At 34.2% G+C, this 22327-nt stretch overlaps 1 protein-coding gene across 5 annotated transcripts in view; it reads right to left on the bottom strand.

Annotated features, from left to right (window-relative positions):
- Positions 1-17122, bottom strand: part of sona (sol narae) — a 62911-nt gene extending 45789 nt beyond the window's left edge. For 2 of the 5 annotated variants that reach the window (XR_011032247.1, XR_011032248.1), the window contains exons 1-2: positions 15861-17122; positions 5685-5804 (exon numbers count right to left, since the gene is read on the bottom strand). Coding sequence is in view for 2 of the 5 variants with exons in the window: in XM_068288539.1 (XP_068144640.1) it covers positions 5685-5753 (69 nt within the window). In the remaining 3 variants the exon portion in view is untranslated. The remainder of the gene's footprint in view (positions 1-5684; positions 5805-15860) is intronic. The other 3 variants (XM_068288539.1, XM_068288540.1, XR_011032249.1) reach the window with 2 other exon arrangements.
- Positions 17123-22327: the final 5205 nt, after the last annotated feature.

The raw sequence follows: 22327 nt of genomic DNA on the forward strand, positions 1-22327 counted from the left end.
TCCAATGCATTTTTTTGTCTCTAAAAGTGTTAACCTACTCGAATATAGAAACGAAACTGTTTTAAGAGATACTTCTGCCGAACTTGTTGTTAGTTATCATATAATACATTCAGATTCATGGCTAACTCATATTTTATAACAAATTGCGGTATCGGGGATTATGTCATATGGTTATCTCATAATTCTAACCAGCATTCAATTTAGCATATCACACACCATAAGGTTTCTTTTTTGTTTTTTTTTTTATTTTATCTTGTTTCTGGCAATTACATTTACATTTTCCGCTCATTTAGAAGTCTAAAAGTTTCAAAATGTTTTCGTTCTTTGGCCAAATTGCCCTCGGTTAACCTTTTATGGTCTATAGCAGCATGCTATCATTCCATCAATATTTATCCATCATCAATCTGCAGCATGTCGAACTTTAATTGCATTTCCGTTTGCTAGTTTTATTTTGGTTTTTCCTTTATTCTTTGTACATGTTCTTCTATCATCTCATATGCATTCGAATTCGGGGAAAATTTGTTACAGGGTCAACTGAACCAGCGGAATAACGGAAAACGAGTAACTAGAATTTCCTTAAACAAAAGACTTAAGAAACGAACTTGCCGAAAAGGCCCAGCAAGCGAAGCGAACAAAACACAAACAAAATCAACAAGCATCTCGGCAATTTGGTCAAATTTCTTAAATTGTTTCCAGTTTCTTGATCAGACCAAAAATGGTGAATCCAAAAAATTTTACAGAAGAGAAGTAAACGAAACAAAAAAGACAAGGTAAACAACATGGAGAGACGCCTGCCGCCAGTCTGACTGGATCATATAAATATATTGCATATATATAAATATTTTTATTTACCAGTTGTGCGTATGTACGCTTTGGTTTACAGTTAACATTTTTTTTTTTGTTTTTGTCAACCGTAAGCAATGATAATTCTTTTATAATTGAAATGTAAGCGCATCGAAAAACAGAAAGAAAAAAGTGGAAATTGGTAAGTTTAATGAATTGAGCTCAGCCACAGGTGAACGAACAAATGCCAAAGGAGAAAAAAAAAAACAAAATTTACAATATTAAAAGACAAAAAAAGCAGAAACCAGACACACAGACAATGCCAAAGGAGTTTTTACTTTCATTTGAAACGTGTTTTGTGACCACAGACAACAGCAGCAATAGCAACAACAGTAACAACAGCTGTTGCTGGTGTCGTCTCTTTGCTTTGGCTCTCTCTCTTTCTCTCTCTCTCTCTCTCTCTGTGTCTGTCTCTAAAATATTGAGCAACTTTTGCCCATTGAAAGTGAAACTGACTCTCGAGTGGAATGACAGTCCGAGTGGAATCTAAACATGAGTGCATCGATGTCTAGGGCTCTTTTGGTTGGCTTTAAAAAAAAAAAAAAAACTATTTGGAAAGTTGCACCTGCAGCAAATTATTATTACTTGTCGATAGCAATCCGATATATAAGTATATGCAAATCTTTTAAGTGTTACCGATGCAGTACCGATCGATGGCGACCACACCTCGAACACCAATCAACACTTAAGCAACCGAGTTACTTAGCCCTTGTGGCCAATTAATAGCAATTACTATATCTGTCTATATGGGTAACAATTATGCAAAAGAGTCTCTTTCATTTCGCCAAACAAGATTACTAGCGCCGATAAACGAAAACAAACGAAAAACTTGAATAATCATCCACAGAGCTGGGATGTGAAACCAATAAGAATTCTGTATGTTTGTTCTGTAGCTTGAAATGAATCAGTGCAACAGTCAGCAGCATTGTGGTTGTCAGTCAGTTCGATTAGTTTTCAGTTGCCATTAAGTAGTTGTTGTTGTTACTGGTTGCTGGTGGCAACATTCATTGGCGATGGCGATGGCGATTTGTCCGAGTGTCGCGCTTTTGGTTTAATTTTGTTCGTTTCGACGAGTTGAGTGCAATGACGGATATTGTGAAATTTGTGTTTGTAATTTGTATGGCTAGCTTGGCTCTGTCTCTCCGGTTAGTTGTTGCTGTTGCTGGTTATTTTGCGCTTGCAATTACAGAAAATTGTGTGAGATTACTCATACGCCCGATATAACCGGCATCGCAAAGTAAAAGGTGTACACAAACACACACACACACACACACGAAAAAAGTGTGCTTCAAATTGGCTTTGGGGAGGCCAATACACTGTTTATGGCGGCTGTACAGACACTTAACGCACTCACTGTTGTGCAATTTTATGTATGCTTGTGTATGTGTGTGTGTGTCTATTTCTTGCCGGTCAAAGTCAACAACAACGAAACAAACGTACGAAAGAGTGTCACTCGACCTTTTTGCCCCATTCATACAAAAAGGAAATTATTCACTCAGAGCAGCAATAAGCGATGAGGTATAAGAGGCATACCGAAGAGGTGAAGAATTAAGCGCGGCAGTCAAATTGTTTAACTACAAGTAAATATGTTTAAGTCGAATGTTGTTTTTTTTTTTTTTTTTGGGTGTGTTGACCTTGTTGTATCTAGTTGGCATGCGGCGGAAATTAGCAACTACTTCCACTGGCTGGCGCCATGTTTGCTATTTTAATAGTTTTTTCGTTATTCGTTTCAGCCCAAAAATTAACAAAGTGTGAAAAGTTCATGCCATCAGCTTAACATTTGACTTAGACTAATGATAGAAATTTTGCAGCTTCTTGGCCAAATATTCGCATTCAATGGAAGGTCAACGTAATGTGTTTTTCTGGATCTGAACTCCAAGTTGAAACTTTCTAGACTTGGCTTCAACCCTTTTCTGTTTTGTTTAAGTTGCCATTAAATTTAGGCCAAGGCTATGCATGAAATACACATTTTTTTGCTTTTGCACTTTTAGTTATTGTAAAACTTAAAAAGTTAATCTAGTTGAGGTCAGATTGCCAAAACCAAGTAATCAACAATAAATTGTTGCAACTTGCAAGGGGGACCAATAAGTTGTGCAAACCAGAAGCACCTCAATTACAAAGGTCGTGCACACTTGAGGTCTTTTTGGCTACTTTTGGTTACCACATTTTTGGGTCCATAAGAGTGCCCAATCAAGCTCTATTTGCATTTTGGCAGACAATTTGATTTATAGTAAATTAAGAAGCATTAAGAGGTTTTAGCCAACAAAAAGTAGGTAACTAACCAATTTTAAAGCTGTGAATGGTTAAAAATTGAGCAAAATCTTAGCTTTTTTGGAAAAGGCCCAACTAAACCAACTACTTGAAGGTATTTTTAATGAACAGAAATAAGTCAAGCAAAATCTTCATACAAAACTATTAGCCTTTTCTAAAAACAAATCTTATTGACTGTGACTAAGAAATTTCATATTGGCAAAGGAAAAGGCCTTTCCATTTAAAGTTGGGTTAACAGAACTTTCAGTCCTAAGAGCCTTGCATTTGTCTGCCTTAAAATCTATCACAAGCACTAAGAGCTCTAACTAACTTCTCTCTGCCATTTGGTCATAAACAAGAATTAGATGGCTGACTTAAATCTGTCTCACAGTTCTTCCGCTTCTTCCGTTTACTTCATCTCGCATTGAATGCAATGTATAATAACCTTGCCACAGTCTTCTAAATGGCGCTTGCAACATGATGCTTCCCCATAAACTACTAACTGCTGCAATTAAAGTTGACATTTTTTTGTTGCTGTTTTTTTTTTTCGTTGGGTTGCCTTATAAAAACTAACTATGACGAGGCCCTTTAAAGCTGCAACCAAGCATAAAATTATGACAAAACAACAGCAACAACAACAACAACAACAAATTAAAGAGAATACAACAAGAGCAAAAGAAACAACACGAGCAAAAAGCACAAAAAAAAAATAAACAGATGGAAACAAAAGTGGAGTCAATTCAATGAGTCACCTTCTCAGTTTGTGGCCCGTTTTATGTTTTATGTGCTGTCAAGAATTGTAGACAAAATATGAAAAAGCTGCCAACCGCCTCATTCCCCTCCCCTCCGCTTCACTCCCCTCGCCAATCATCAAGCAAGAGATACTTCTTTTGAATCCTATTTGGCTGGTTCCTGTATCAATTGACTTGGCCAAATAAATTAAGCCTTTAATTGTGAAATCAAGAATTTTGTGGCATTTGTTGCACGATTTGTTGTTGTTGTTGTTATTGTAGTTGCTGTTATTCGTTTTGGTTGTCGTTTTTAGCTTGTATAAGTTGGCGGCTGTTTGTCACGGTTTGTTTTGTCTCTTTTTTGTTTTTATCTTTGCATACTGACCAGCTATTCGATCACGTTCTCCAAGTGGGTAAAGCGGCAGGGAGGCGACATTATACTGGACGGCGGGCGTAATACTGGGTGAGTAAGTGGCCATAATCTTAACCAGAAGAAGCAAGACCTATGCATGACAACGAGATGGCTCAAAGAACCGCTTTGTCATACTTCCATCTTAACTGCACTTCATTGAACTTCAAAAAATCAGACTAATTTTAAAGATTATGGCTCAAAATTTGTAAGATGTGCTCCAATGTAATCAAAAGGCTACAGAAGTAGAAATAGAAATTCTTAAAAGGTTTCATTTAAACTAAGAAAGGGTACTTAGTCAAGAATCTCAAGAATGTGAATTGTAATAAATCTCGCTTAGTAAAAGCTAACCAGAAAATAGTTGCAACATTTTGAAAAATTTCTCTGCAATAAAACCTTTTCATACAATTGTTGCTATGTTTGTCGGAAAAGTCTCTGGAGAATTGTGAAAAAAGTTTAATTTATTGGCATGCACGTGTATATATTATAAATTATAACTATTGTGCGCCTATATATCAAAGTCGATATTTAAATTAGATGATAAACCCACACTGATATGCATATATGTATATACATGGCAAGTCAACACAATGTTTCCCCTAACGAGTTCCATTTCAATCATAAATTTTCTAACCACCCAACAAAAGCGAACTTGGCCAGCACTAACAATGGAGAACTTGAAGAGGGATAGAAATAAAAAGGTTAAAACCAACAAAATAAAAAAAAAAGAAAAACAAAACAAAACAGTGGCTCAGACAAACAATTGGGAGTTGGTTAATGGGGAGAAGGGGTCATGAAGGGGGAAGAGGGGAAATATATTGTGGCCAGACACAGCAAAAAAACGAAACATACAAAAAATTTACTTGAAATAATTACAAGAACTTTTTACGTCTGACCTTGGCCATAATTTTTGTTGTCGAAGCTTTTTCTTTGAGACAAAAGCTGAGTTTGTAATTGTTGATTTTCAATGAGACACACACACACTGTCTCTCTCTCTCTCTCTCTCTCTCTCTCTCTCTGTCGGAGTATTTGTTTCTACTCTCTGAGAAATAGTTTTGTAATTTAATTAATATACAGAAAGACAAAAAATCAAAATAAAAGAAAAAAAAAATGCTAATTACACATAAAATGACAATGAAATTTTTTGTTGACTGATGGTCATTTTGTTATTGTTTTTATATCGTATTTGGTCAAAACGAACTGTTAACGGTTAATTGTAATTGTCTGTCAAGTGCCCCCCAAAAAACACCAACACAAAAAAAAAGGCAGACAGACAGACAGAAATCAATGTTTATTTGTTTCATTGATTTAAATTGATTGATGGCTGAGTTCTCTCTGTCTGTATATTGAAACGTGATCCATGGATCTCAAGGTATAGTCTCATATACATTTATGCAAATAAATCCGTGTACAAATAGATATGTTTTTTGGTAAAATGTTGTTGTACTTACATCTGGTAGTGCTTGGCATATTGTACTGGCCAAAAGAAGCGCTGCAATTATGCTGAGTAATGAGGACATTTTGTATGTGCAGGCTCTGGAGTCTCGAGTATATCCTTAAAGAAGCTTAAACTGTAAGAAAAATAGAACAGAAACGTTACAAAATTAATTCAATTAACCACCTCACAAGACCATAAACCTAAAGTACGTATGTAGAACTAAATACATTTTAATGATCACTCATAAACACGAACATTTAAATACTTTTTTGTTTATATTGAGTCGTTTGGAAAGAATTATGCGGTAATTTTCAATGCAATTTTGTTTTGTTTTTTTTAGACGTGCTTCAAGTCAATTATGAATGGTTTAGTGTTCAATAAAAAAAAAAAGTTAATGGAATGATAGGGAATATACTTTACTCATATTTTATAGCTATCATGACATGCCACACAATAATTGAATATGAAATTTAACATAAAGTTAATATTAACATTTAAAAACACATGTATGATATGCAGTCCTCGTTAGATGAGTTGTCCAAATGGACCAGTCATTTAGGCAACTGAACAACGAGGATCCGGGTTCGATTCCTAGGCTTAATGTATCGATATAGTTTTCGTCTAAGCCTTAGTTGCCAGTTTTTATAAAATATGGTTTACAACTATATCCTATACTACTTATAATAACAATAACAATAACATGTAGGATATGGTAACCTAGTGGGAGGTCTGGCCATCAATAAAACAGTTTTCCTTGTTGTGGCATCTCTGTGAGAGAGAGAGAGGACAAAAGGGTGGATAACGCAGGCTACTCAGTGCGAAAAGTGGATGTAAAATCGGATCCAAGCATCAAGTAAAGTTCAGTTTATAAAAGCCACATATGTATATATATATATACATATAGTGATCCCTCCTACATACAAATGTATATAACTTACTTAAATTTCTTATTCCACATGCAATATTTAATATCATAATCATAGATATATTAGTTTTATCTCAATATATTTTTGAGTTAAACACGTAAAAGATTAAGAAACTAAGATCGAAATTGGGAATTAATGAGAGTTGAAATTAACGCTCTTAGCAAATAGACAACATTTAAATTGTAAATATATTTCTATTTAAGTAAAATGAATCAAGATTTTGATTTTGATTCCGACTCTACAGAAAGAGTTCAAAAAAAGTGTGCCCAAGTTTGAAAGGACATTAACAAATGGACTATAATGTGATGTGATCGGTTTTGAGACTTTTCTTAACACAGGCAGCCAATCTAAAAGACATAAATCATTTAATTTCAACAATTATTTACCACTTTCTGATTAACTTTAAACTTAATTCCATAAAAAATAAGTTAATTTAACTTAGTAGGAATTTACTAACCATTCGAAGCAAGAAAAGATATCAGACTACAAACTTTAAATCCCAAGTTCTTTTAGTTTCCTAGTGGAAATTTTTCATTTTTTTTATCTTCATAGTAATATTTTTAAGCTTGTAGTTTGAATTCTGAAGAATTTCACCATTGTCTTTCTTATCTCTTTTACTTAAACAATGTAAAATACCTACTAAATTTCAAATGCAAAAATTTCCATTACTAAATCTGCATTATTATTGCATTTACAAATGAAATTTTGCTTCCATATTGCAATTGCTGCATGCTAAACATATAGAAAATAATCAGATAAATAGGTATATATTTCCCTACCCGCTCTCTGCTCTTGCTTCTCCTCGGCGTCCCCGCTCTTGTCATGCTCAAATGGACATAATGCCAGTAAATTTACTTACTGGCATGATCGTCATCATGCAACTGTTGCAATTTTATTGCACTTTAGTTGTAGTTGTTGTTGTTGCTGCTGTTGTTGTGTTTGTTGTACAATTAATAATTATTTATTGTACAGAAAACCTAGTTTTCTGGCCCGCTGCTGGCTGGTAATTAATTGTTGCGTAAGGCCAAGAAGCAGCTTTTGTTCGAGGCTATGCCAAAATACAAATCTTCTATGGCCCTGCTGATTGTCTATTTGCTGTCTGTTGTTTTTGTTGTTTTAGTTGTCGTTGTTGTTTATGTTGCTGTTGTGTATTGCACATCCGCCCAAAATGCCATCGAATGCGGCTAATTGTCAATAATGATGCAGCGATGCGTGGCAGCATCACCATCTCATGTCTCTGACATGGCCAAACCTTTTGACAAACCAACTGAAAACAAACAGAACTGACCAGCAGCAGCAGCAACAACAACAGCAACTACAACAACAGCTTTGCATGTTGCAACTTCTCAGCGGCAGTTAACACAAATTGCATGACATTTATTTTACCTCTCTATTTACATCTTTGCAAAGAGCTTACACACATTGAAGAAAGTTGATCTATGAGGCAACTTTAGCCATATGCCATTATACAAAACATTTGTTTCTAACGAAAACCCTTTTGAAATCCTAAACAAAAAAAGAACTAAAAGAGTTCCAAGCTGTAACTTAATATTTATATTTTTAAAAGAACTTCTAATATAAACGTTTATTCTCTCATATTTTGATTGATTTTCCATGTTATTTATTAAATTTATGCTTACATAACTTCTATTATTGAAGACCGAAATGAAGGCTAAAACTTTAACTTTAAGGTATAAACAGATCTCAAAACTTTATAATCGAATGAAGAGATAGAGAGAGACGAAGATTTTACAGAAATAATCTATATATTCGATTGTAGTTTATTTCAAGAACAAATCGATTTATGTCTAACTCATTACCAACATTGATCCACACTACAATTAGGCTCGTGCTCCCTTGGCATTACTCACAGAAGAGCAAAGCCTTCTAATTCCTAAGCACAATACTCATACGCCCCATTGGATGGTCTTTGAAATCGTTCATCTAAAATAAAGGTCAATATCAAGCTGACAACAACAAAAACGTTATCTCTTTCTTTCGGTTACTTAAAAAACAGGTGTTGACAAAAACCCCAAAAGAAATCTCGCAATGAGTTGAGTCAATTATGCCAAAAAAAAAAAAAAGAGCCATGGCGACAGTAAGCAACAGCTGTCACAGACAGACAAAGAAGGAAAGATGGAGTGAAAGAGAGCAAGAGAGTAGCCAACTGTCAATGTCAATTTAGGTAAAATGCTGACGCCCCCAGTTTTTGTTTACAACAGACTCAAGAGTTGTGTCAGCAAATTCATTAAGAAAGCCAAAAAAGAAACACCAAAAAAGTGCCAAAAACCAACTAAAAATTCCCATAAATGCATTTGGCAAAAAGGCAAACAGCAAGACAGTCACTAACACTATAAACATATATATCTTTATATCTGTATAGATATGGCAACTATGTCTTTGGCGGCGGCATAATTATGCGGAAGCTGACAATGCAACTTGCTGTATTCGGTTGGCAATTTTTTGTGTTTGTGTTTCTTTCTTCTTTAGTTTTGACATTTGCTTTCAATGACTATTTGGCATAATTTTCCTTACTTGCTTTTCTTTTTGCTTATATAATAAAATCAAATGTAGAAAGAAAAAAAAAAACCACAAATTGTGCAACTTTGTGCAGAGATAAATCAAAAGTCTAACCTTGAGAGTTTTAGATTTTGAGATTCATTTTTATCGGACCCTAATCGACCTTAATTATGCAAATGACCACACCACAAACGAAACGAAACCGAAACAGCATTGGCTATACATTATGTTGACTGTTTCGGTTTAAGTTTTAGTTTTTCTTTTTTTTTTTTTTGGCATGGCATCATAACTGTTTTTATATATATTTTTGGTTGATATCTTTTAAAATGTTTGCCAGCCACTCTGACGAAAAAGCATCACGTTTTTTGCCATAGGTCTGTCACTTTTTTGTGATTTTTTGTTTTGTTTTTATGAATGATGCTGCATTTTGATTTCCTGCTGAGGTTGCTGCTGACATTCAGTAGCTCTGAATTCAACTTAATTTTAACACTTTTGATATATTCATCAAGAGTTTACACTATGCGGGTGAAAGTCTTACTGAAGGTTAATACCCAAGTTTAGCTCAGCTTTTTGTTTGTGCCCTTTCGATGAACTTGATGAACAATTTTATTGAATCAAAAAGAAAAGAAAATGAAATCATAGCTGAAAAGAGTTTGTTTTTACATCTCAAAAAAAAAAGGAAGAGAAATGTAAAGTCATTCGGGTACAAAGTTTACGAAATGCACATGCAATGCAATCATTTTTGTTATAGACTAAGATGATGTGGCTATGATACACATATCTGTTTGTTGTATATTGATTTACATGACAAGCTATAAAAAAACACATCTATCTATCTGCAGGTATGACTATATGAATCATTCTGGCTCTATATAAAGCCTTTGCTTATATAACATGTATCCTTAGTGTATTAATAGACTGTGTTTACAATGACTACATTGTTCTAAAGGTCAAAAGGAAAGAAATAGAGAATAAGTCCTTAGGTGACCTAAGATTGACGATCTGTGAAACTATTCTAAGACTATTTGCAACGTCCTCTCTTCGTCCATTTACCGCTTGATGGCAAACTGAAAACACTCTAAAAGCAAAATGAACCCCCCTTGGGGGTTCCCCTTTAAAACATTCAACAAAAATACAAGCCTAAATGAAATAGAAACTTTAACGCCTCTAACCAATTCGATCGAATAGAATTTCGCCATCAAATCGATTTCAGTTTGACCCACTTAACGTCTTCGTTTAACTATTGGCTTAAATTGAGGGAAAATTCGTACATTTGGCAACAGAATTGAAAGATTTGTAACCAAATTAGGGTAATATCAATTGTCTTTCGTTTTCCCTTTATTATGTTTTCACTTGAACATGAGCCAATTACAAAGTACGTTATTTCACTTTCTGTATCCGGAAGAGTCGAATGAGACGAGAGAGTCAGGTTTTGCCCTGAGCCCAGCCTAACCGCAAATGGTTGACAATTAAATTAGCCAAGTGTAAGTATAGTTAACTCAATTCATTGTGTGACGTTGCTGGTGGCCCAAAACTGTCTTTCAACTCCCTTCCCTAACACACACGCACACGCAAATAAATTGCGAAGAAAAAAACAAAACGAAACCTTTATCACAAATCTGACATAACAAAGTTCAACTGTGAACGTTTTGCCAAAGAGACAATAACAAAGAGATAATAAATTTTGATTTTTTTTTAATTCACTTTTGCTTTTGGCATTGCCAGTTGAGGACAAAGGAGAAGCAGTCCGCCATCGAAGGGAGTAGTAGAAGGAGGATGAACAGATGTCTTACGTAAAATGTCTGTGACCTGAACTCTTTGCATTTGTTTAGCATTTTTCTTTTTTTGATTTTTGGGTTTTTTTTTTTTCAAAATCAACTGCATTTTTTGCTTATGGCCCGTGTGAGTATTTAAGGGCGAATCGTTGCCATTGTTTCCAAAAATACAAACACGAAACAATGAATTCCGTTGGGAACTTGTACCTGCACCTTGAATGTGTGTTGAAAAGAGTTTGCCAGCTTTACACACAGCCAAACACCTAACAGACAAATGGTACAACAGCTGTGTAAATGACTTGGAATAATTGTGATAGAAACATTTTCAATTAGGAATTCCTAAACACTTGCAATTGGGGTTAGAACTTTTTCACTTAAAAGTAGATATGCCTTCAGACTTCCAAATTTCGTATCTCAAGAAAAATTGCTGTTCAAAGTTACTAAGCTATTATGATAAACAAGCTTATAAATGTCATTAAACTCACAGATTTAAGTGATTGATCAAAATTCTTATAGTATAGTTAAGTATATAAGTCGGCCATCTGCTCACATTTCTGTCATCTCAACATTCTTGGCTCTGAAAACTTGTTCAAATGGAAAATTTATATATTCACAATGGTCTTCTAGTTATTAGACAAATATTTTATGCATATTAAGTATGTAGTTAGCCAAGAAAGAACCATCATCATCATCATTATTATCAGCATAATTAACTGAGCATCGGTAAGCCGCTTCAATAGCATGGCCAAGCCGACAAACACATGGTGCGTATACGTAATCTACACCACACATAAACACACGCACACACGAAGAGCAAAGAAAAAAAAAAAACAAGTTTGAAGAAAAATACAAAATTAAAATGCCATTAAAAATAAGCAAATATTGAAAAACTGCAAGCAAATTAAGTAGAAATCAACGAAAATGAAAAAAAAAATCAAAAGCAAAAAGAAAATAAAACAAAACAGCAAAAATAAAAACTGCCACACTACGTATACGTAATATGCCAACTAATTAAATAAAAACAAGCAAAAAGATGAGCAAAAAAGAAGCAAAATGACAGACAGAAAACTAAAAAAAAAAAAAAAAAGAGTGGCCAGAAAATAAAGAAGAAATGACCAAAATACAACCAAGCAAAAGTCAAATGTACACCAAAAGAACTTGCAACAGCAACAGAAATTTGCTTTCAAAAAGGCAGCAAAAATGGATTTCGGAATTGAATTGTTTTTGGGAGTTTTTGTTTTTGCTTTGTGTTTTGTAGTTTTTGTGCAACTATTGTTAGTGCTCTTGTTATAATTTTCCAGCTGTTGCAGTTACAACATGCAACAGCAAGAGGCATGCTGATTGCGTGCAGCTCAGTTGCGTCTGCTGCTGCGGTTTAAAGCCAAAGCCGGCGACTGTCGGAAAAAAACGTTAAACCACAAAATGAAAGTGAAATTGAAATTGAAGAAGACGTCAGCAAACAGCAAAACTAACTCTAACTTTAAACTCTGATATTGTGTTTGCTTTATGATTTTTACAACAGTTGCCTTTTTTTATTATTTGGTTTTTGCTTGATTTGCTTTTCCGAGCCTGTTTATGTGTAATGAGTGATTGTTATTGCATTTTTGACATTTGCATTTGAAATGCGTTTGATTTTAATGATTGCTTAGCCTTTTGACTAATTGCAGTTACAATCGATTGCATATTCAGGAAACAGACACAAAACAAACGCAATTTGTACAACACAAAATTGATTCAAAAACAAAACAAAAAACATTTTTACAGCAAAATTTTGTTAATCAAGCAATGGAATAAACATTTTAGTTACTTTGTAGCTGACTCATGTCCATTTAAGTTTATTTACCATAAACCAATAAACCATTTGGCAGGGCAAAGTGTTGTAAACTGCATTTAAATTTATTTTTACTGCTAAATGATTATTTCTTAGGTAATGGTGAAAATATAAACAATTGCGAGACTTAAGCAGAATGCGTTACACACAATCAAAATAAAGTTGGAATTGGCCATAACCAGACGAATGAGTTAGAGCTACGAATTTGATATACTCTAACATTTGAATTTCAAATCTGACTAAATTTTTAATAGAATTTAATTTCAAATTCTCAATTTTTGGGTTTTAGTCTTCTTTGTTGTAATATAATTTTGAAGATTGAAATAGTCAGCTGATTTTTGTTACATTTTTTAAGGATTAGAAACTTGATGAAATGATGTGAGAGACCTTTGAGTTTGAGATTACAATGAATGGAGTGATTCTTTGATGTAGAATTAAGCAAAAGATTATTAAGTACACCCATACCTCGCTTTGCGTCGGGGATACGTTCCAAAAAAATGCGACGCAAGTCGAAACAACGCAAAGTGAATTATGATTTTCTATAGCAAGCCATGTAAAAATCGAAGATAGGTTCCAGGGTTACGAAAATACATACATTTTAAAACTAAAATTTAACAAATTAACATTTAAAAAACAAACAAAATCTCATATCATTTTATTTCATATTATGCATATAAAAAACAAGAAGAAATTAATTCAATTAAAACAAAATAAATAATTCAATTATTCAATAATTTAAATAAAATTACAATTAATCACTATCTGATAAGTCTTCAGTGTCTGTTGTCGTACGTCGGCTTTCTTTAAAAAAAAATTGGTCCAGTGTTGTCTGACCAGCTTTTTTTTTTTTTGCATAAAATACAATTCCTTATAGCAATTAATATTCGCAGCTACCGCCTGGGACACTTTAAGGCTCCTTTCGCTGTCAGGATCATTTTTTAAGAAAATCTCCATGCCTTCGTCAATCAAAGATATCGCTTTGGAAATTTGTTTGGAAGTTAAGTTCTGTTGCTTGGATATCTCTAAATGGTCACGGTCATAGTCATCTTCTTCATTAGCAATTTCCAATTCCAATTGCAAAAGTTCTTCATTAGAAAACTCTTGGTTGTGCGATGTTAGCAATTCATTTATATCAGCCTCCTCCATACCTTCAAAATTAGACTGTTTGGCAAAATTTGAAAGTTCATGACAAACAGCTGTTGTATCATCAACTTCGGTAGTGCATTTTTGGTGAACACATTCAGGCCATATTTTGCGCCAAACACCATTCATGCAAGATGGTTTAATCTCCTGCCACGAATCAGATATAATTTCTATGGCTTTCATAATGTTGAAATTTTTCCAAAATTGTAGCATGGTAGGTTTACCTTCTCCATCAGTCTCACTTATAAGAAGCTTAAAGGTCCGTCGAAGGTAATAGCTTTTAAAAGTCGATATAACTCCCTGATCCATCGGCTGAATAACTGACGTAGTATTAGCTGGTAGAAATACAAATTTCACGTTTCCTGAGCAACGCAACATCGAAAATCTAACGACGCACAATGAAAATTAGTGCTAATTGATCAGCGACGCAACTTCGAAAAAACGCAAACCGAAACGACGCAAAGCGAGGTATGGGTGTATATACATAGATTAATCGTCATTTGATTTCCTCTGCAATTGAAATATTTCAATAAATGAATTATACCCGTTGATAAAGGGTATATATAAAACGATAAACAGGTTACTCGAGTTTCTTCTACGATGTCAATGAAAAATGAAATAAAAGTGAAGATTATTCAGATTGATGAACGATGTCAAAGCTCAGGCAAGGTTTTCTATATAAATAAATACAATGAATTAACAATAATAACATTTTTTGAATAAATTTCAACAAATATTTGGTCTCTGACAAGAATTCATCAAGAGAAGAAGATGATAAAAAGCCAAGAAAGTAAATCTCCAACAATTTGTTAAGTATCAATATGTTTTTCTCTACCTTCTCTTTCTCTCTCTTTTGCTGTTATTTTGTTTCTCTCTATCTCTCATGCTCTCTGCTTTTGTTGAGAAAAAAGTTGTTATAATTGCAAAAACAAAAGCAAGACAAAAAGCGAAATAAAAGCCAAAACAAAGGAGCGCATAAAGGCAAAGCAAAAGCAAAAGTTAATAATAGTACAAGTAACTGTTGGAATATTACAAAACCGCCCAACCGTCGATATAAAAACGAGAGCAATATAAAATAAAAATTTAATCAAAATTATAAATATAAAACTAAAGCCAAGCAACAAATTTGTATTTGTATACACAATTAGCGACTTTAAAATGAAATATAATAATCATTATAATAATGGATCAAACAGAAAAGTTTTCTAAAACGTGCGAAGGTTTTTTAATTAGTAAAAGCCAACTAAATTTTTATATTTAGGTAATAATCAAACTCTCAATCAGTAAGACAAAATGACTAACGAATATATATCACATATATGCAAATTATGATATAATCCACAAGTTGGCCATGTGCAAGAAAACTTTAAGACCAATTCAATGATTGTTTGTGATCCCAGTAGACCCGGTGTCTAGAGAAGACCGCTAAGGACCAGTAAGAAAGCAGAACAAAAGAGAAGTTCTCTGACTTAAGAGTAAATCATGTGATTCTAAGAGACCCAAGAAGAGACTAAAACATATAGGCAAGAAAGTGTATTAGAGAATTGCTTAAGTTTTTTATTTAGACCTCTAGTCGGCCTGTGAAGTTTGTTTGAAAACTTCTTGGAAAATTTTAATTTCTTCAAATATGATTTTAGGACTATTAAAATATTCTTTGTTAATTAATGCTTAAACTCAAAATTTCTAGGATTTGTATATAAAACATAAATAACTCTTATCTAAAACCAATTTCCCACTTTATATAAAATTTTCTTAACTAATTAAAGACTGAATAAGTTCTTCACCCACTTCTACTCTATAATGTTGAAAGCATACTCTGATTTTATTTCAAAACAAATTATTGATAAAAAGTTATCAATATTTTATATACCAATTTTTAGAAAGATATTGTAAACTGTTTTTTCTTGCGAAAGACATTTTGGCATTTAACAAGAATTTAAAAAAATTATGTGTAAAGCTAAATTTAGCTTAGTTTAACTTTAAGCAAAACTTACCTAAAGTCTTTTGTATTGTCTAATTCGAACTTTCTTTAAACCGCAAAATTATATATTATTTTTGTTGTTATTTCTTGATTTTGTTGTTGAAATCCTTAAAACACTTTTATCATGACCGTTTTGCACAAGACTGGAACACTTTTTTTGGCGAAAAAAATGAACTCTCTTATTCTCTCTCTATATCCCTACTGAAGAATGTTCATCCAAAGCCTTAGATGGAAAAGAACAGAGAGAGCTGCAGACGGGACACGTTGATCTTTAGATATGATCTATAGGTGTTCCAGCGAAGATCTGATCTGACGATAAACGATATCGAAAAAGTGCGCGACGTAACGATAACGTGCAGAACACACAACAACGGAACGGAACACAGAACACAGAACAAACCGAATGCCGATCAACGGAGCGAACGGAACGGAAAGAAAGACGAGCAGCGATTAAGCCAAAGGCGGGCAGTGAGCTAAGATTAAATACGGCGTGAAATTTGCTTGGCAGTGAATTTTTTTTTTTTTTGTCGTTTTACATATATTTATTTTATTTTTTTTTTTTTTATTTAACGAAATTTATTTTTCACTCAATTTCATTTCATTGTGATTACTTCTTAACCTTCTCTGCGCGGGCTCAGAACATGACAACAACAAAAAAATAACATAAACAATAAAAAACTCGACGACGACGGCGACAGAGGCGAGATCGACAGCAGCGGCAGTGGAGAAGTATCAAGATGGGTGCGAATGAGATGGAGATGGAAGATAACTGAAAGGCAGATTCACTTTTTTTTTTTTTATTATTTCTTCTTTATTTTGAGTTGTTGTTTCAATATACTTTTATTTTGTTATTTTTTGCACGATTACGAAAATGCGGGCACGTTGTGGGGCATGTGGGGGTTGGTGGAAGGCGGTCGTGGGGAGGAGTTCCAGGGGGAGACCTATGTATGGATCGTGTAAGAGACAGTCGGGGGAGCTAGGGGGGTATTGAGAGATTGCAAATTGAGCTGGTTTCGCCTTTGTGGTTGTTGTTGTTGCTCGTTCGAGGGGGGGTTTTCGTGTAGTAGATTGCACTTTTTTAATGACGTCACAGCACTAGGAAGAAGAAGCAGCAGCCGTAGAACTCTCTTCCTTATGTAAGCTGCAATCTCTTTTGTTTCTTTTCTCTTTGTGGTTTGCCCGTTATTAAAAACTTTTCGTATTATTGATTAACCGAGAGTTTTGGCAATTAAATTTTGAATACGTTTTTTCTTCTTTCTTTTTTTTTGAATTTTTTTTTTTTTTGTTTTTTGCTTTAGCGTAACGCCGCGGCCTGCGTTTTGGTATTTTGTGGCCGTCTACGGAAACTGGTCGGCGCACACTAAAGTTAACGTTCGCTTTGGCAGAGCAACAGCTCAGTCCACAAAAAAAAAAAAGAAACACAAAAAAGTAAAATACAACAAAAATTATAGCTCACGATCCAAAAGCTGTTACTGCTGTTGGTTAACACAAGTGAGATAGCTATAAAACTGAAACAAAACCAAAAGAAACACACACACAAATTCATTCGAGCTTTGGGCCAAGTCGAGAGACCATTGATCGGGCCAAACAACAACAACAAAAAGCCCGCTCTCATAGTAGTAGTTTATAGTTGGCTTAAAAGCCTTGAAAAGCTTCTCCAACGAAAGCGAAACTCCACAATTACAACAACAACAAAGGGAAAAAAACACTTGCATTTTCCAGATAGATAAAACGAAGCTTGGCTCAAATCTTGGTCGAGATCAACTCAAATTCGTTAAGCTTAGCTCAAATTTTAACGAGTTGTGCTCAACTTTTGAGTGGCATCTCAATTGGATAAAGCTCAGGCATTATTATTATTATTATTTTCGAGTCATTTCATCTCAATGTCTTCACAGTTGAATGACATTTCGAGACGTTGTCGCTGAAAAGCATTTGATTAATGTTGTAAAGATTTGTTTTAATTAATCTTCACTTGGCAATCTTCATCTAACTTCAATCTTTCCCGATGTTTTTTTTCTTGCTTGCTTTTCGCTCAGACTGCAATGCAAATTATTTTGTTGAAGCATCAGAAAATTTGACATTGTTTAATTATACGTTAATTAATAAACATAAAAAAAAAATGTACAGAATTTGCACAAATAACTTGTCATTAAGACATTGACATCATTGGCGTTTGACTTACAGGAAGCCAATGCCTAGAGGAAAACAAAACGTGATCTATGCCTAACGGTATAGCTATAAAACTAATGTTTGATACCAAAAGTTCATCAGCAAGCAAATTATAATCGTTTTAGAGGTGAGCAAAACTAAATGTGACAAATGTGGAAGAAATTTTAAGTAATTTATCAACAGTTTCTAATTGACTGTGATGGAGTTATAGATATCTAATACACTAGAGGCCATAAATATATGGACAAATTTCTTTACTTCGAAAGAAGGCAAAATTCGGCATTTTTTGATCTTATTAATTTATATCGACCTAACAAATTTGATTAAAATAGAAAATGTGGAAAAGGTCTGGCAACGTCATTTAGAAAGCTCCAGTTGAGTCAGCTGACTCAAAAAAGCAAGACATCTGGCAAGCCAGCCAGACACACGAGAATAGCTTACTACCACCGGGCCCTGATATCTTCTCGACGGCCCTGGAGACGACATCTAAGAATTAGGAAGACCAAGTGTTTAAGACGAAAAGCCTTAAAAGTAAGACGAGAAAGACTAATCTAAGACGACGAAAAGGGTATACCAAAACTACATAAGACATTAAACACTAATTATTTCAAATCTAGTACTCAAAACTATATTAAAACTGTATCTTTAAAATCAGAGTGTAAGGGAATCGGAAAAATCACGACTTTGACAATGATAAAACATGGCATTAGCAAAAGTACAATCAAAAAGCAAAGTCGCAGAAGGGTTCATCGGGTGAGTCTTCAATCCTCATCTGCTGAGACCGATGAGACTAGCCCTACCAGTCAGGATCAGACTGCTGCCAGCCAGTTGGGGTGATTTGTGAGTCTGCCAAGGTGGCGAACTCCGAATCGCAGGACCTTCTTGTGGATCGAGGGGATTTGTAAGTTCCTGTGCAGAACAGAGTTTCCGACATAGAAGGGGGCACCGACCAACCTACGTAGAAGCTTGTTTTGCAACCTTTGTAGTATTTGCACGGAGTGTCACTCTGTACCCCACAACTGGATGCAATATGTCCATATGGGCTTTTGGATGGACTTGTAGCAGAATCTTGTTTGATGTGCTGAGCTGCGATTTATGGCTGATGAGCCAGGACATCTTTCTTGTTTTTATAATCAGTTGCATCGACTTAGCCTTCATGTGATTCTTTCAATTAAGTCTTTGGTTAAAAGTTAAGCCGAGATACTTCCCCTTGTCTTCTGTGTGTAGGAGTCCCATTTAGGCTGACTGGTAACTAAAAAGTGTACAAAAATTGTTGTGAGTAAAAATGTGTTTTTTTTTATTTGTTAAAGTTTTTCCATATGCCAAAGGATTTTCTTGTTTTTCTGTTTTGAATGAGTTTTAATAACATGAATATTTAAAATGAAATGAAAATTTTTGTCTTAACTTAAATATTTTTTATGTTATTTATGTATAAAGAAGGTTAAAATGTTTGGGTGTCCGCATAAATGTTGTTCTGACTGTACATTTGGTTTTGGAAATTTAAAATATTTTTTCACTTATAGCATGGTCTACCGAAGTCGATAAGACGACTTACTTTATTTTCCTTTCTTTTAAACCACATTTCAAATATACATATATAGACAGCCATATAGGAATAGAATAATTTTAAATTTATAATTTAATGTTAGTCGGAGATTGAGAACTTATAGAAGCGAACTTCAAATAAAGGTCGAGGGATGAACAAATCTGCTTCCTTATTGACCTCTGCGTGGTCAAGGTTAACCAGTCCTTTAGCTTTAGGTAATATAGGACTGTGCTGTAATTCCGTAGAAATAAGTGATCCCGTGTAGATTTATGTTTAGTTATATGGTATTATTTTAGATTATAATTATGTTTTATATAAAAAATATTCGATTTAGGTCTTAAATAGAAGCTTCGTCTTTCATTCCTCTTTTCACGTTTTTCGTCTTTAATACTTCTTTACTCTTCTTTTACAAGGCTTCTCGTCATTGGCTCTTCTTAAAATGTGTTCTTCTCCGTCGTTACGTAGCAGCATTGCCAGATCGTCGTTTTGTGGGTCGCTTGCCACCTCGCCTCTTATAGAGCTTCGTCGTTCAACAGCTGATCTGAGGTGGTCCGGCTATTCCGCTTTACCAAGCCAACCCTATATATAGGTATCCTGCTAAAGGAGTTCAGGAAAGCTCAGTTATCTAAAGAAGTAAAATACATCACAAGCAGATTTGAATGATTCAATTTTAATATATATAAAGCATTTCAATAAATTAAACCAAGTAATTTAAAAGTTTTGCTTAAATTATTAATAAACTTCAAAAATCTCTTAGAAAAAGAAAGGAATATCCAAAGAAATATCCTTGTGTTGACGTTAAATTTGTTTTTAGTTACATATTTCTGCCAGATGTTTAGATATAGTGATCAGTTTATTTTGGTCGGATAAGCATCTGAACAGATTTGAGGGGAAACCATCCCCAGCTCATGTTTGCTCATTTCCAAGTTCACTTTCCGAATATTTTGCGTTGAGTGTGCTAACAAAAAGAAATATATGACAGTTGATCGTCTTATGTTTATGGAACTGTTATTATTTGGTTACTTACATTATGCCACACAAATCGTGCCACCAAGCTCCCAAGTATTTGGCACAATTATCACTCCATTGATCATTATCCTGATCAAAAGTCGAAAACGGTTGGTATAAATTGTAGCGCATAATTTCCGCTGCTGTCCCCCTAAACTCTTCCAAAGACTCCAATTCATACTTCGTATCTTCATTTCCAATTCTAAAATTGCCGTAACTAGCAAATAGGACACTTCCATTGTGAAATCCCAGTTGCACGTACAGCTCATGGGTTTGCGAATAGGTAATGCGATGCAAATTTTCGAGCCCAATAAAAAATTCTCCCTCTATGTCACCAAATCCCTTGCGTCCAGCCAAGTTCTATTAAAGTCTTCGTTACCATCAAATCGTTTATGAATCACTATCTACCCCCCACCCTCTATATCTGCCCCGCAGAGAGCAGAAATTGGCTCAAGTCCGGTAATTTCAATTTGATGAATTCCCGATAAGAGGCCTTTGCAACCGGTTTTTTCCAATAAGTTGTTTTTGCTAAAATTCTGTTCCTTAGACTGAAATTCATCTGAAACTCCATTTGCTTTTTGGCTATCTTTCAGGATTTGTTCAATTTTTTTCCTCAAATCATTTTGCTCAGCAAAGCTTTCTTCAATTTGTTTTGCTACTTTACGTTTGAAATTATCTACATTTTCTTTCAGTTTTTCTATCTCGTCAATATTATCACCAACTGCTTTACTAAGCTGACTATTCCTTTCGGAATGATTCATTTCGATCACTTTGATCTTTTCCTTTATATTCATAATATAACCAAGTAAAAGCTTCAAGGACTTGTGACCATATGATGCACATAAATCTGCTTTATTGTTTGATAATCCGCTCTCCTAGGTAAACAGATTCAGATCAGATAGAATTTCACCTTTCACCAATTACTTGTGGACTTACCCTTTGAACACCCAATGCCAAAGGTACTTGCTGGAATCCAAGAAGAAAAACGAGTCCACAAAGTGGGACAACATTTTCTGGTTTCATTTTGGGAAAATATTCCAATGTTGAGTTCACCTCACACTTGCGACTGTTTCAATGTCTCACAGAATATTGACTTTAGTTTTCAAATATTCATAGACTTATAAATACATATACATAAGTATTATAGTAAGGTGTCATTGGCGTGTGCCGTGATAATAATTATTGGTTATCTGTATTTAGTGCGAAATGTTTTAAATCATTTAAATTGATCTGCTGCAAGCAGCATTTTTGCAATAAAGAGAATGTTTCGAATATATTAGAATTTTAGTTTCTGAGTTTTAGTTTCTATCTATTAAGAAACGAATGCTTCTCTTATATTCCTTAATTCTAAGAATTCGTATAGTCTTATGATCTGGCATGATTCATGAGCTCAGATCTAAGGGTACTTTATGTGTACTAGAACGCTACAAACATATTAGCGACTTTAATATACCCTTTTCTCTACTGTTTGGTAATATTTATATTACATTCAAAAGTTACTCAAATACAAAATGTCATATTTAAGATAATACAAATGGGACCTAAGATTGGGTTATTTTCCTCGCTCTTTTTGTAACTTAATAAAAAAACTACAAACTTATATTTTGTAAAAAGAATAAGTAAATATTATCAAAAGTATTCATGATATGGGGGTGGAGAATCACCAGTTCATCTCTGGTCCAAACGGCAGGTCACGTGGGTGTCTTCTTTCCGGATCTCGCACTTAACTGACGGATGTTAAGGATGGATGACTGACG

This window comes from Drosophila tropicalis, unplaced genomic scaffold (assembly GCF_018151085.1).
Source record: "Drosophila tropicalis isolate 14030-0801.00 unplaced genomic scaffold, ASM1815108v1 contig_593, whole genome shotgun sequence".
NCBI classification, from domain to species: Eukaryota; Metazoa; Arthropoda; class Insecta; order Diptera; family Drosophilidae; genus Drosophila; species Drosophila tropicalis.